This window comes from Juglans regia, chromosome 1 (genome assembly GCF_001411555.2).
Source record: "Juglans regia cultivar Chandler chromosome 1, Walnut 2.0, whole genome shotgun sequence".
NCBI classification, from domain to species: domain Eukaryota; kingdom Viridiplantae; phylum Streptophyta; class Magnoliopsida; order Fagales; family Juglandaceae; genus Juglans; species Juglans regia.
This window is the reverse complement of record NC_049901.1, coordinates 6,449,757-6,463,317: the sequence shown is the minus strand read 5'-3', so window position 1 is coordinate 6,463,317 and position 13,561 is coordinate 6,449,757. Positions and strand designations below refer to the sequence as shown.

At 34.1% G+C, this 13,561-nt stretch overlaps 2 protein-coding genes across 2 annotated transcripts; one reads left to right on the top strand and one right to left on the bottom strand.

Moving 5' to 3' along the window:
- Positions 1-158: 158 nt before the first annotated feature.
- LOC108987950 (universal stress protein PHOS34) lies at positions 159-1,538 on the top strand. The gene is made up of 4 exons (XM_018961033.2): positions 159-538; positions 645-754; positions 898-1,016; positions 1,226-1,538. The coding sequence occupies exons 1-4, from the start codon at positions 364-366 to the stop codon at positions 1,314-1,316; spliced, it is 495 nt and encodes a 164-aa protein (XP_018816578.1). The 5' UTR covers positions 159-363; the 3' UTR covers positions 1,317-1,538.
- A 3,718-nt stretch (positions 1,539-5,256) lies between these two features.
- On the bottom strand, positions 5,257-13,103 carry LOC108988130 (glutamate decarboxylase 1). The gene is made up of 7 exons (XM_018961262.2): positions 12,788-13,103; positions 12,418-12,622; positions 7,843-8,043; positions 6,849-7,063; positions 6,456-6,709; positions 6,146-6,198; positions 5,257-6,044 (listed from the first exon to the last, which is right to left on the bottom strand). Exons 1-7 carry the CDS (start codon positions 12,871-12,873, stop codon positions 5,559-5,561), a joined length of 1,500 nt encoding a protein of 499 aa, XP_018816807.1. The 5' UTR covers positions 12,874-13,103; the 3' UTR covers positions 5,257-5,558.
- Positions 13,104-13,561: the final 458 nt, after the last annotated feature.

The following is a 13,561-nucleotide window of genomic DNA, read 5'->3' as shown; positions in this document are numbered from 1 at the left end:
CTGTTCAAAAGGACGGACAAGGTTCTTGGTTGAATATCATATATAATTGACAGATCAAGAGCCCACACCTGTTCTATTCCACTCACTGCATGTCCCGATCTTGTATTTTTCTTTTAAGAAAATCTTATCATCAAAGAATAAAGTGATAGCTAGCTTCGTCTTCAATTTCTGTATATTCGTAAAACAGAGTCTTCTGTTCTGTATTTATATATACAAATACAAATGGAAGACGCTTCCCACTAAACGGCCAGTGCATTCAAGAATCTTCTCCCTCCTTTATATAGAATCCAAACCAAGCCAGCCAACATAAATTCTCCTACGTCTGTGGCATCCAAATACTAGCAGAAGAGAATAATAGATCAGATGGGGAAAACGCGTGTAGTTGGTATAGGCATGGACTACTCACTAACAAGCAAAGCAGCCCTTCGATGGGCTGCTGATAATATTATCCAGGAAGGAGATCTCATCATCCTGATCCATGTTCAGCCACCCAAATCAGATCATACCAGGAAAAAACTTTTCTTGGACACTGGATCTCGTCTGTCGTCGTTTCTACCTCTTTTTGCCTTTAAGACTTAATTCGCCATTTCGATGATCTCTTTTACCCCCCATATTCATTTCCTTGTCTTCGTTTGTTTTCGCAGCTTTAGTTCCTCTTGAGGAATTCAGAGAGATTAACTTTTCAAAGCAATATGGACTTACATATGATCCGGAGGTTCTTGAGATTCTTGATACAGCGTCAAAGACTAAAGGGGTATGTATTGGATTTTTAACTTTTTACTCCATATAATTACGTACAGATGAATGATCATTTGCCGTGATCAGTGGCGAAATGAATTGAAATGAATGGCGATGTGTTAGTGTCTGAGTACTAATACTGTTTGTGGGTTGGAGCAGGCTAAGGTGGTGGCCAAGGTCTACTGGGGGGATCCAAGGGAGAAGCTTTGCGATGCTGCGGAAGATCTTAAGCTCGACTCTCTTGTTGTTGGAAGCAGAGGTCTCGGTCCTATCAAAAGGTAATCCTCATCCATCGCTTGGGAATATTGTGTTGTACATATAATATATGTTGGTCGATCGGTCATATATATATATATATATATATATATATATATAGCCTCAATTCATGACATGAAATAAAATAAAGAATAGTATTCATCTTCATTGGCTATAGACTCAAATCACGTGTTTGATTAAGGCTACATGAATGACGAGTGTGATTTTGCAGGGTTTTGCTTGGCAGTGTTAGCAAGTATGTTGTGACAAATGCTTCATGTCCTGTCACGGTAGTTAAGGGGACCCAATTTGCCAAGCCTTAATTGATAAGGTTGTTGGATCTCTACATGATATGCACATTCTCTGGTGTATATTTTTATTTTATGAAAAAAAAAAAAAAAAACTTGTGTAATGTTAAGAGTGAATTAAGTACTGTTGGCTTGATGAGAGACGTTTGTATTATCTATTGTCATTAACGTACGTATCAATTTGTTTCTAGAGTTGCATGGATCGATGTATGTTACAAATTAACCAACTTCTTTCTATATCCTCTACTTTTATTAATTCGATCGATTCTATTAATACTCCTCCGTATTGCATTTACATAGCTTTGGACCTAAAAGATCATAACTCGATCTTTAATTAATTTTAGTCTTTGGGTTTTGATTTGATCAGTTTGGAAAAAATCTACACAACTTCCACTACAAGAAAACTGGGCATTTGCAGCGCTCGAATTCGCCAGAAATATGCTTCATAATCGCTGCTGTAGCTCAGATGCGGCGATCTACACATCGCCGCTTGATCGCCACAATCCTAAACATATTTTTTATAGCAAAACAAATCCATTTCTAATTTACCCGCACGCATTCGTTAAGAACCATGAAGACCTAGAACAGAGTATTACCTTGGGAAATCGACTCCAGCTGAGTGGATCAAGAGATGAATGGGACGGAAAATGGACTCCAACCCACTTTGCCTCGGAAAAGGGTCGACGATGAAAGCCTTAGAGTAAAAGAAAACTGGACGACGACGATGATTTCACATAAACTGATGAAGAAGCCGATTACAGGGTTTTCGATGGGGCGGAACCGCGTACATCGCTTACGCGAGACTCACTGGTTCGTGAGTTAGCGGTTTCATTCGGTGGAAGTTCATTAGAGGAAACTTTGTGTGGGCGGTGAGTCTGTAGCTAGAGAGAAATGGAGATGGGTGAAAGTTGGGGACGAGGAATAGAGAAATCGCGATTTGGGGGGAAATCTAAACTTTACCTGGGGTGTTGGCGCCCACGACTTAAAATCAATATTGCGGCGAAATTCTTCGACGCCATAAGATTTTATCATTTTACGGCGGATAAAAGCGTCACAACTATCTTCAAAATCGCCGTGTAAAGCGTAAACTTCTTTGCGGCGAATAAATTACGCCGCAAAAAACTTAAAATTCGCTGCAAAAAATAAATTAAAAACCGCGCCCCTGGTATATTGCGTCGAAGCAAAAATCGCCACGAAAACTGGGCTATTGCGGCAATGTTATTTCCAGCGGACAAAAAATCGCCGCAATAGCCCAGTTTTCTTGTAGTGTTCTTACTATTCACACAACCGCCACACATCATATATTTTTTAATTTTTATTATTTTTTTCTTTTATTAAATATTTAATATATGAATAATAATTAAATAGAAAAATTAAATTATTTTAAAAAGAATAAACTCAAAAAAAAATTTAAAAATATTAAAATTTAAAAAAATATAATATGTGAAGGTTGTGTAGCATTGCTCATCAATTTGATATCAATCTAATATCCATATATACAAAGGACGGGAATTAAAGATATCCAATAGGAGTTAGAATTTTAGTCTTTGCGCTTTTAAAGATATAACACGCAACAACTTGTTATATGATTAATTCATTGAAATACCAGTATAGATCTGTAGGATTTGGTTTATCTATTTCATTGAGGTGTTTTCATGAGACGGAAAGGAGAGAAATCTCGTTAGTACTAGTAGTACTGCTTCTATTCGATTGTTAAGGTCAAATGGTCAATGAGAAATGCTTTGGTTCTTAAATTTAGAATTCAAAAAGTGTCCCGAATGGATTTTTTTTTTTTTTTAATATTGAATGATTAAAAAAATATTTTTTAAAGATATTGTTAATTTTTTTAAAATATTTATAATAATTAAGAAAATACATAAAAATATATATATACTTTTCGAGAGACTTTTTAGATTCCAAATTCAGAATCAGTAATCAATGGTCAATACACATGATGACGACCCTTTCTACCAAACCACTCGCAATTGGCCTAGTTTCCGAGGTCATTTTCAGACCACGCTTGCACTCATTAGTGAACATAAACCCACCTTCCCAAACTCGAGAGAATAGAAAGAAAATAAGGGTATGTGTAACACTCTTGCTTCCCACGGTTGGTAATAAAATCATTTTTAAAAAAAAAATTGGGAGCAACAGTATTACTATTGACCTTCACTTAAAAAATCTCTTCTTAAAATAAACATAAGATACAAAAATTCCATATAATAAATAAAGTTTTTCTTTAATAAAAATATTGAAATCATAAAAGAGAAATAATTTACGTAAGCATTTATTAGAATTTCTTGAAGTGTGGGTTATAAAAATCATAATTTAAAAATCTTTATACATGATCTAGGCCTATGTCTACCTTCTTGAACTAAGTTTCATCATGCAGCTTACTTTCATAAATATTTTGACCTGGAGTAGTTTTAAAAACAAATTAAAATAATTAGATCACTCAGTAAAAAATCTATTATAACTAAACATACTTAACATAAGTTTTTTCTTAAAATATTTCATGCTAAGAACTTAAAATCATGACTGTGCATCTATATGCCCATGACATGCACGACTTGTCTTACATGACTGAACTGAATTAGCTGAATTATATAGTTGATATGAATTATGTGACTGTCTGACTAGCCAACACACTTAATCCTGTGTGCAAGATTGTGCACTGGTCCCACATCCTGTGGCCACAAGGAGAGCTACTAATCTGATCTGATAAAATACTATGGTAGATCATGCTTGAGTCTATGGTTTGTAGATCCACCTTGTTTGCATTGGTATCATGCATCTGAATAACTATTTGATTAATCTGATCTTTATCTTATACTTAACCTTATAAAAATTTACGTGTCTTATGCAACATGAGATGTATAATACATACATACATAACTATAATATGTGGAATGAAACATGATTATAAATTATGATGAATGACATGCTTGTAGATATGATTATAATATGCGTGGTACATAAATATTGGCTTCTAAAGAACTGACTTTAATATATATAACTAGCTAACATGTGTTAATCCTAATTTTATGATCAAGCTACTTATCTCGTAATGCTAATCCGATATTTTCAAGATACGACTGATTTCCTTTCATGGGCTTAGCGCTACCGAGAGAGAGAAATAGATTAACCGAGAGGTTGAGAGAAAACAAATGTGAGAGAGGAGGAGAGAGAAAACACGAGGGACGCTACATGTGAGAGGAATGAGGCAGTCGACCGCTATTGGTATGGTGAACTTGGGACACGCACGGTGCTGGACTGGGTATCTTGGGTTCGATCGTTGCACTTACAGAGGTTTATGGTTTTTCTAAATAACACACAAAATGTAAGATATTTATATAGAAATTTTGGAGATGGTGCTGACGAGTTTGAGTTGAACTTGCTCGCGATCATTCAATAAGAGAGTTTGAATTTAAAAACATAATCTAAAAATTCATTTAATATATGATTGGCAATGACTGAAACTGCGTAGGAGACTTCAATCAGTGATATTTTAAATTGAAATAAACTTTTAATAGCTGATCTTTAAATTTTAAAAGTAGTCTAACTCGTTCAATAAATAATAAATGAGATTTAACCTAATTATTGAGCCTAATTAAAATTCCTAATCAATCTCAATAATTAATCACTCGTGACTTATCTAATATGACCCATTAAATAATATAATATAAGCCCAATAAAAATTATCAATACTCTGTCCCTAGAATTATTTGGACAAGTCATTACAAAATGAGTTAGCCTTATAGCCCTTATCTTGAATTATTGACATTTTTTAAGGTTTGTTAAACAAGCACATGATACTCGTTGCAATATATTGTTTAAAGGAAAAATCTAATTGTAAGCGATTCTGCATATTAATACGCGCACTCATTCAATATAATTGTCTGAAAATAAATTTTATTGAAAACAATACTGATTTGAATTTAGAATATGAAGGCAATAATATTAACACGCACATTGATATGCAAACTTGCTTGTACATAGCAAAACTCTTGTTCAAATTACTCAATAAGTGAAATTAAGATGCATTAATTTAAACGATGCGACTGATCACTCATTTAACCCACACAGGAAATAATATTAATGCTGAAAGCCCAGTAATTAAGCATTACTAAGCTTAAATTAAAAAGTTATACCCAAACAAAATATTAATTAGGCATAATTTGGGTTAATTAAAAAGAAAGAGGCATGCAGTTCGATAACTCAATAAGGTAGGTTGCGACACGTCTTCTCCAATAAGCTCTAGCAAACGCCATTCATCTTCTTCTTCTCCATGACAAACTTCCTCCAAACCGTAGTGATCTCCCTCTGCGTCTCGAGATCACTCTTCTTTGTAACCAGTGTGACATTCTTGTCGGCCTCTTCACCATTAATTGCTAACTTGGCAGTGATCTTTGCCGGAAGAGTATCGAGTTCATGCAGAACTTTCTTGATGTCGCAAACCAGGCGCTCTGCAAGAGTGCGCGAAAAGTCTTCCCTGATGACAACTCGGAGTACCGTCACGTGTTGGGCGTCGGGCGGCATGGTGTAAGCAGGCACAATCCAGCCAAAGCGTCGCAACATGTCAGACACCTCAAACTCATCATGACGTCTGTTGTCTTTTAAGGAAAAGGCCACTAATGGCACGCCATCGTCTTTTGAAACAATGTTAAAGCGCCCTGTCTTCTCCAACCCGTCTTTGAGTACCAGCATGTTTTCTCTACAGTTTTCCATAATATTCCTGTATCCCTGGTTAACAAAAGTCATTATTACGAGAATTAGTGCTAACAATTTGATTTCTTAAAGCTAGCTTGATAATTTATTACATGCACATATATCTATCGACTAACCTCAAAACCCAAGCGAATTAGTTGATAGTATTGAGCAATGACTTGACTAGAACCTGCATCAAAGAAAACAGACCTTATAAATTAGAGCCTGAGAACATATGCCACATTGATAAAAAAAAAATCTATTCATCATCTGTTTTTTTATAATTCTCTTGTCATTTCGACGTTAGATGATAGATTTAGAAGTGAAATATAATAAATAATCTTTATTCATCTAATGCCACATCTTAGAATGATGAAAGGATAATGAGAATTAAGATGGTGAGGAGTATTACTCAAAAACAAAGTCCTGAGAAGTGTAATTAATTACCTTTGGAGAAGTTGAGGGTGAAGGTGGGTTGGTCAGCTCCAAGATAGTTGATATGGAAGATGAGTTCTTCAGGCAAATCCTCTTTGCTCCTCCAGATAACCCACCCAATCCCGGCATACACGAGTCCATACTTGTGGCCACTAACATTGATGCTCTTCACCAACGGCAAGCGGAAATCCCACTCTAGTTCTGGGTTTAGAAATGGGGCAATGAATCCACCGCTCGCTGCATCGACATGGATCGGAGTATCCCACCTGCCAAACAAAAATGTAAACACATCCATTGATGAAATTGAAGATTTGGTAGGCATGTTACGTAATTGCAAACGCATGCATGCACTGAAACGTACTACTCGAAAGAGAGAGGCTAGGGAGGGACGGAGGTCAAACTTACCCAGTTTCCTTGTTCTTCTCAACCAGTAGATCATTTAAGAGCTTGACATCTTCGAACTCTCCGTTGAGAGTGGAACCGAGAATGGCAGCGACACAAATAGTGTTCTCATCTACCATCTCAACAGCCTTCGCAGGGTCCATCACAAAGTAGTCCTCCCTCAGCTTTACCTCCTTCAATTCCACCTCAAAGTATCTTGCGAATTTTTCCCAGCATACCTTCATACATGAAGAAAGTAGCAAATATCATGATAAAGATGAGAAGATGGAACAGAAATCATACGTGCTCATGATAATATGATGATTAGGCGCTCCATGATTGTGTTCTGCAATTGTGCTCTTATTTCTCCTAAATGACCATATAGAATTTGAGAGAGAGAGATTGATTTTTGAAGTTCACTAGGGATTGTGATTTCATTTGGGCTTGCATTAAATGCTTTCATTCAAACAACCAAATGAACATTACATATGTCTTGAGTCTACACAAAATTAAAGCATAAATACTATTATTGAAAATCTTTATAGGATATAAATTTAATCATTTATATCTATCTTTTACATAGTTGGATGAATAGCCCAAAACAAAAGACCATACTTTGGTGGAAGGGATGAGTGAAAATGAAAGAGCGTATATGTGTTAATATATATGTATATATATATATATAGCACTTTGATTTCTAAATCGAAATGACTTGATAGAAGTTAAAACCCAGGAAGAAATTAATGCAAGGAGAAATGCATCCCATTCATTTCGTACATGATAATGATAATTTTAAGTTTGACGTTTAATCGTGAACTATTATCTCAAAAAGTTTAATATAAAACACTCTCCTCACTGCAGGCCGTGAGATTCTCTTACAAATATATAGGAGACCCAACATGCAAAATATATAGTCAAGATAGAGAGATAAATAATAGAATTAATGTTGAAACTCATGATCAGTACGTAGTACTACTCATACCGTATAATTTTCTTAAAAAAGAATTAATCATAGTACCTGAACATTGGCTCCAGTAACAATGTTGGGTTTGTCCCAGGGTTTCCCCTCTGCTTTCCTCCGGTTCTGCCACTTTCTCTTGAATGCTAAACCGGCCAACATTATGGCCTCCGACGACCCCACTGTCCCCACTCCAACTGCGGCCTCAGATTCTCCGAGTGGTGCATTAAAGAGATGCGCTATCATGTTAACACACCGATTCTGCATGCATACATATATAATGTATATTATTGAATTGATCACAACGACATATATGATGATCATGATCAGGTCCATATAATATATATTCTCACACAAGTTGGCCTGTTGCTTTAAGCAATATCGATCATTTACTTTCCTAAAAACTGTATATAATATACGACACATTATGAATTAATTAACTACATGATTAAGCTTTTGTCATGTCACTAAATATTCTAATGGTGCCGCTTGTGTTATTTATTTACATGATCATGATCAGCTTATTTATATGATCATGATCCATATATATTCTCACACAAGTTGGCCTGCTTGTAGCTACCCCTTTTTTTTTTTTTTTTGAGTAATGCTTGGAGCCAGCTGAATATACAAGCCAGTTGTTTCCCATTACGAAACTAAAGTGTTATCAATTAATCTAAAAAATCTTGGCCATTCACATAGTTAATATAAATGGTACAAGCATTTTAAAAATAGTAAAATCTAATATTAAAAAGTTATTTTTTTATATAATTCTATATTTTTTATTTTTAAAAAAAAATATACTATACTTACGCATTTAAGACTATAAATATATTAATATATGGCTAACAGGCAGAGACAAGGAAAAAACACACAAACGTAACACAACAAAAAAAGTTCAATTTTTTATGGGACATGTCGTCTTTGTGCGGGTGTGAGTCGTGACATAAAATATGAAGCATCACCGATAACACAACGAAAAGACAACGTTAAAGAGTTGATGTTTGAAGCTGTCCTATGGCCCCACTATTGGCTTAGGTAGAAGTGCAATGTCTTCAATTAAAAGGCCCAGGATGGTTAGCGGGGCACCGGCCGGGATGATTCGGCGGTGATCGCGCAATTGACATTACGCGTCGCTCTATATTTTAAGTCGGGCCCATGTTCCATTCTATGGAGTGGCTGCAACTAATCTAATTTCCGCCGTAATTGATGTCTAATCTACCATAAGACTATAAGTTATTTAGTTTAAAGGTTAGCTGTCTTTTTGAAAGGTACACAATTCCTTTCAATCGGTCTATTGACTTTATCCAAAAATTAAATGATATTTGTAATCATGTGTATAAATATTTGTAATTCTCTAGAGTAAAAATTAATAAATATAGGATATATGTAAAAAAAAAAAAATTAATAATAACTCTCACTTTTTTTTAAAATAATTGTGTGATATTTGAATTTATCTAATATTATTTTAAAATAAAATCGAAAGCCATTTGACATTTAGGTTGACTTTGAATATTGAGTCGAGTTAAACTTTTTATGAATATTAGTGAGTTGAGATAGTAGAGTGAGTTCTATAGAGATCATTTAATATAAGTTTAGATATGTTTAGATGTTAATATGAATTTAGATATATTTATAAAAATTTGAAAAATATTATGAGTCTCACTTATAAAGAAATTTTGAGTTGAGATGAATTTAATAATTTGAGAGTTGAATGTTTAGATATTAAAAGAGATATAAATTTAAATTGAACTAACTCAACTGAACTAAATGCAGTCAAGAAATCAAATCAATCTGTTACCAGTTTTTGGAATCCTCCCAACTAAATTAATGGTCAATTGGATCACAAACAAATGTGGTTTCTGCAGATGACAACTCATCAGGGGTGGCTAAGTAATTAACTGTAGTGGATTAAACTTTCGTAAAAATGTCTGTCTAAATTTAAATTTATGTTTAGATGTTAAGTTGATGTTAAATGATTTAAATTGATTTGTAGATAATAATATTTTATAAATCTTATTAAAATATATTTAAATATAAATAAATTGAGATATATATTTAAATATATAAAATAAATTGTGATAAATTTAACTCTTCGACGGGACATGTCGTATTTGTGCGGGTGTTAGTCGTGACGTTTAATATGAAGCAACACCGATAACAAAACGAAAAGACAACGTGAGAGAGTAGATGTTTGAAGCTGTCATGTGGCCCCACTATTGGTTTAGGTAGAAGTGCAATGTCTTCAATTAAAACGCCGAGGATGGTTAGGGCCCAGGGGGCACGTGCCGGGATGGTTCGGCGGTAATCGCGCAATTGACATTACGCGTGGCTCTATATTTTAGGTCGGGCCCATGTTTCATTCTAAGGAGTGGCCGAGTGGGTGCAAGTACAACTAATCTAATTTCCGCCGTAATTGATGTCTAATCTACCATGAGTTACCCAAAAAGGGTTCCCTGTTTTTTGAAAGGTACACAATTCTTTTCAATCGATCTATCGTTTTTATTTAAAAATATTTTATTATTATTCACAAAATATCCATCATCATTTACTTTTCAAACACAACCTTAATTACTAATTTTTAGAATCCTCCCAACTAAATTAATGATCAATTGGATCACAAACAAATGTGGTTTTTGTAGATGACAACAACTCATCAGGGGTAGCTAGGTAATTTAACTATAAGTCTGTTTAACTTTAAAGTTGTGTTTAAACGTCGAGTTGATTTTAAATGATTGGAATTGATACGTGAATAATAATATTTTGTGAATTTTATTGATATGTATTTAAATGTAAATAGATTGAGAGATGTATTTAAAAATATATTAAACAAATTAAGATGAGTTTAATTTTTTTATAAAAAATTAAAAAAATAATAGATCTCATCAATGATTAGTTTGGTTTCATGAAGATTAGAGATACAATTGAGTTTTTAATAATATTGAATAATTAATAAAGACCCTATCAACACTCTACATTACAATTCTATTCCTATCTAGGCTTTAAGATTATAGAGATTTTAGAAGCCCTAAGCATGATCTACTTAATATAAAGCAAGCATGCCACTACGTACTGGCTCAGTGCAACAGATTACGTATCTTAAATATTTTACAGCCAATTAAGAATGGCTGCATCGGTCGATCGATATGTTGGTTGGAATAAAGTCAATGTAGAAAATGGGGAGTAGGATAGGATAATCCTATCAGAACATGACCGTAAGCTATGGTTTATGTTAATCATGTCTACGTTACGTACAAGATTAATGCTACTGTTTTTGTTATCGTTTTTTCCAATGTGTGTCCACTAGTCTAGCTAATTTGTGTCAAATTTCCCTGATCTAGTAGATGTAGATGTCGCTGGTGTCAATGTGCAAACGTCACATCAGGCATTCGTGTTACGTTTTTATTTGTTGGATTTGCCAACAGTATAGGACTACAGGAATTCCAATTGCAGGCATCATCGCCATAACAAGTTGGAGAAGAAAAACCATAAACCTCTTTCAGTTGCCTACCAGCCAACACGCGTAATTAAAGTCAAACAAAAAAAAAAAATCCCAATGCACCTATATTACTTTTAAAGAAAATACTTTGAAATAAAGTATTATATAAAAATAATTTTATAAATTAACATGATTTATTAAATTATAAAATTATTTTTATTATAAAATAGATCTAATATATTAGATAAAGTTATGTCAATTTATAAATTTTTTTTTTTTCAAAATCTAATTAACTAAATCTTAAAGCAAACAATTAGAGTATTACTATTCTGTTGTGTGCAGAGTGTTTGTGTTAAGAAGATCTTTCTGCCATGTAGGGAGCTGTGCACAAATAATTATTTATGGTATATACACCCAAGAAATAAATTAGGAAAAGAAATCCTTAAACGTATACACTAAGAAATATTATTGAGAGTAGTCACTGTTAGAAGTATTTTTGTACATATTACGTAATATCATCTAAATTACGTATTTCTTAAATTTGAAATTAGAGAGACGATGAGAGAGAACTGATGAGAGAGATCGGAGATGAGGGATGAGAAAGATTTGATGAGAGAGAGATAAAGAGCTGATAAAATAGAGATGTTGATGAGAGTGATGATGGAGAGAGAGATGAGAAGCTGTCTGGTGCATTTTGAGAAGCAACGGGGTAGCGTGTGCAATGTGTGCACAACTACAATAGTTATTAATAGTTATTATGTAGCACTACTAAAAAACAACCACATCGATAGTAGTAGCATACAACGACGTCCGTCAAAAATGGAAATCCAAACAGCATCGGTCCTCAGATTATCAGAGAGAACCGGATAAATTCAAGTAAAGAATTACTCAAGGAGAATGAAAAAGAAGAACCGGTCAACAATGGAAATTACGAGGTAATTAAATTATCCACTAAATATAAATTATACTACCTTGAAAATTAATGATAAATCAGATCTATAGATACAGATATAAAAACCCAGATTTGCACTTCAGTTCACGTTAAGGACCATGTATTTATGAGTCGAATCTCGATGATCTCTTGGCATAGTAGATCAGACAAAGAAATTAAAGAAAGATGATTTTTTAAGGATTGAAGAGATATCGATAAAGTGCAAACATTAAAAACGCTGTAAGATTTTGAGAGAGAGAGGACATGCCTGAAGCTCGGTGGTGACGGGGTACTCATCCATGTCGACGTAGTTCTTGTTGACGGAAGCCATGATGAGCTTATCGCACTCCGGCTCCATCCACGTGGTCACGAACGACGCGAGGTTCAGCCTCGGATTCCCATCCAGCATGAGCTCGTCGTTGATGATCTGGTACGCCGCTTCCTTTGGGATCGAGTTCTCCGACATTTTGAATCTTCAAAATCCAAAAAACAAAAAATCATGATTTAGGCCTAGGAGAGATGATCCGAACGCGATGCAATCTACGAGTGATCACTACGAATCACTGAATCTATTAAAAACGAAATCAAGAACGAACAGAAACAGAAAAAAGAAATATTGATCGATGATAAAAACCAACCTAGGAAGCGAGGTTCGAACATATCGAGAGGCAAAGGTGGAGTGGACGGAGACGTCCGACTCTGATGCAGCTTTGGAGAGAACCATTGTGCAGTCAGGTAGGAGATGAAAGATGATCAGAGAGATATCGATCGATGCGAATAAGCTGGGTAAGATCGTAGCTACGGAGTTAAATAACCTATCAATATGCCCACTCTCCTAGTTAAAGCAAAAAGTCGTACTGTCCCAGTTCTTTTTTTTCGTAGCACTTTTGTTGTTCATGCATACGAGTGTGAATGCTTTCTTTTTTCTTTTTATATATATAAAAAAAAAAAAAACTGTTGGGTGGGACCGTGGTAGTTCACACCTAGTCTTCGTCCATTAGTTCAGCCAAATTAGGAGTTAGATCATAGCCATACGTTACAAGACACGTATACGTACGTGACATAATTATTAATTTTTATTAATTCCAAGAACTTCTTTAAAGTATTAATTAAACATTAATGTGGCAAGAAGAATAAAAGTCCTAAGTTATATATATGTGTATACTATTGGAGTATTTGACAAATGGTATATATTGACACCGTCAATGCATATACGAGTTTTCTCGGAAGCGTAGTGAAAATAGGAAAGAGACATGATAAATATGTTAGGCAGCTTTGGTCACAAGATTAAATATAAAATTTTTATTTTATTATTATATATTTTTTAAATTTTTATATAAAATATAATAAATAATTTAATTTTTTAAAATTTTAATAATTTTTTTTAAAATTTTAAAATAATAATAATATTA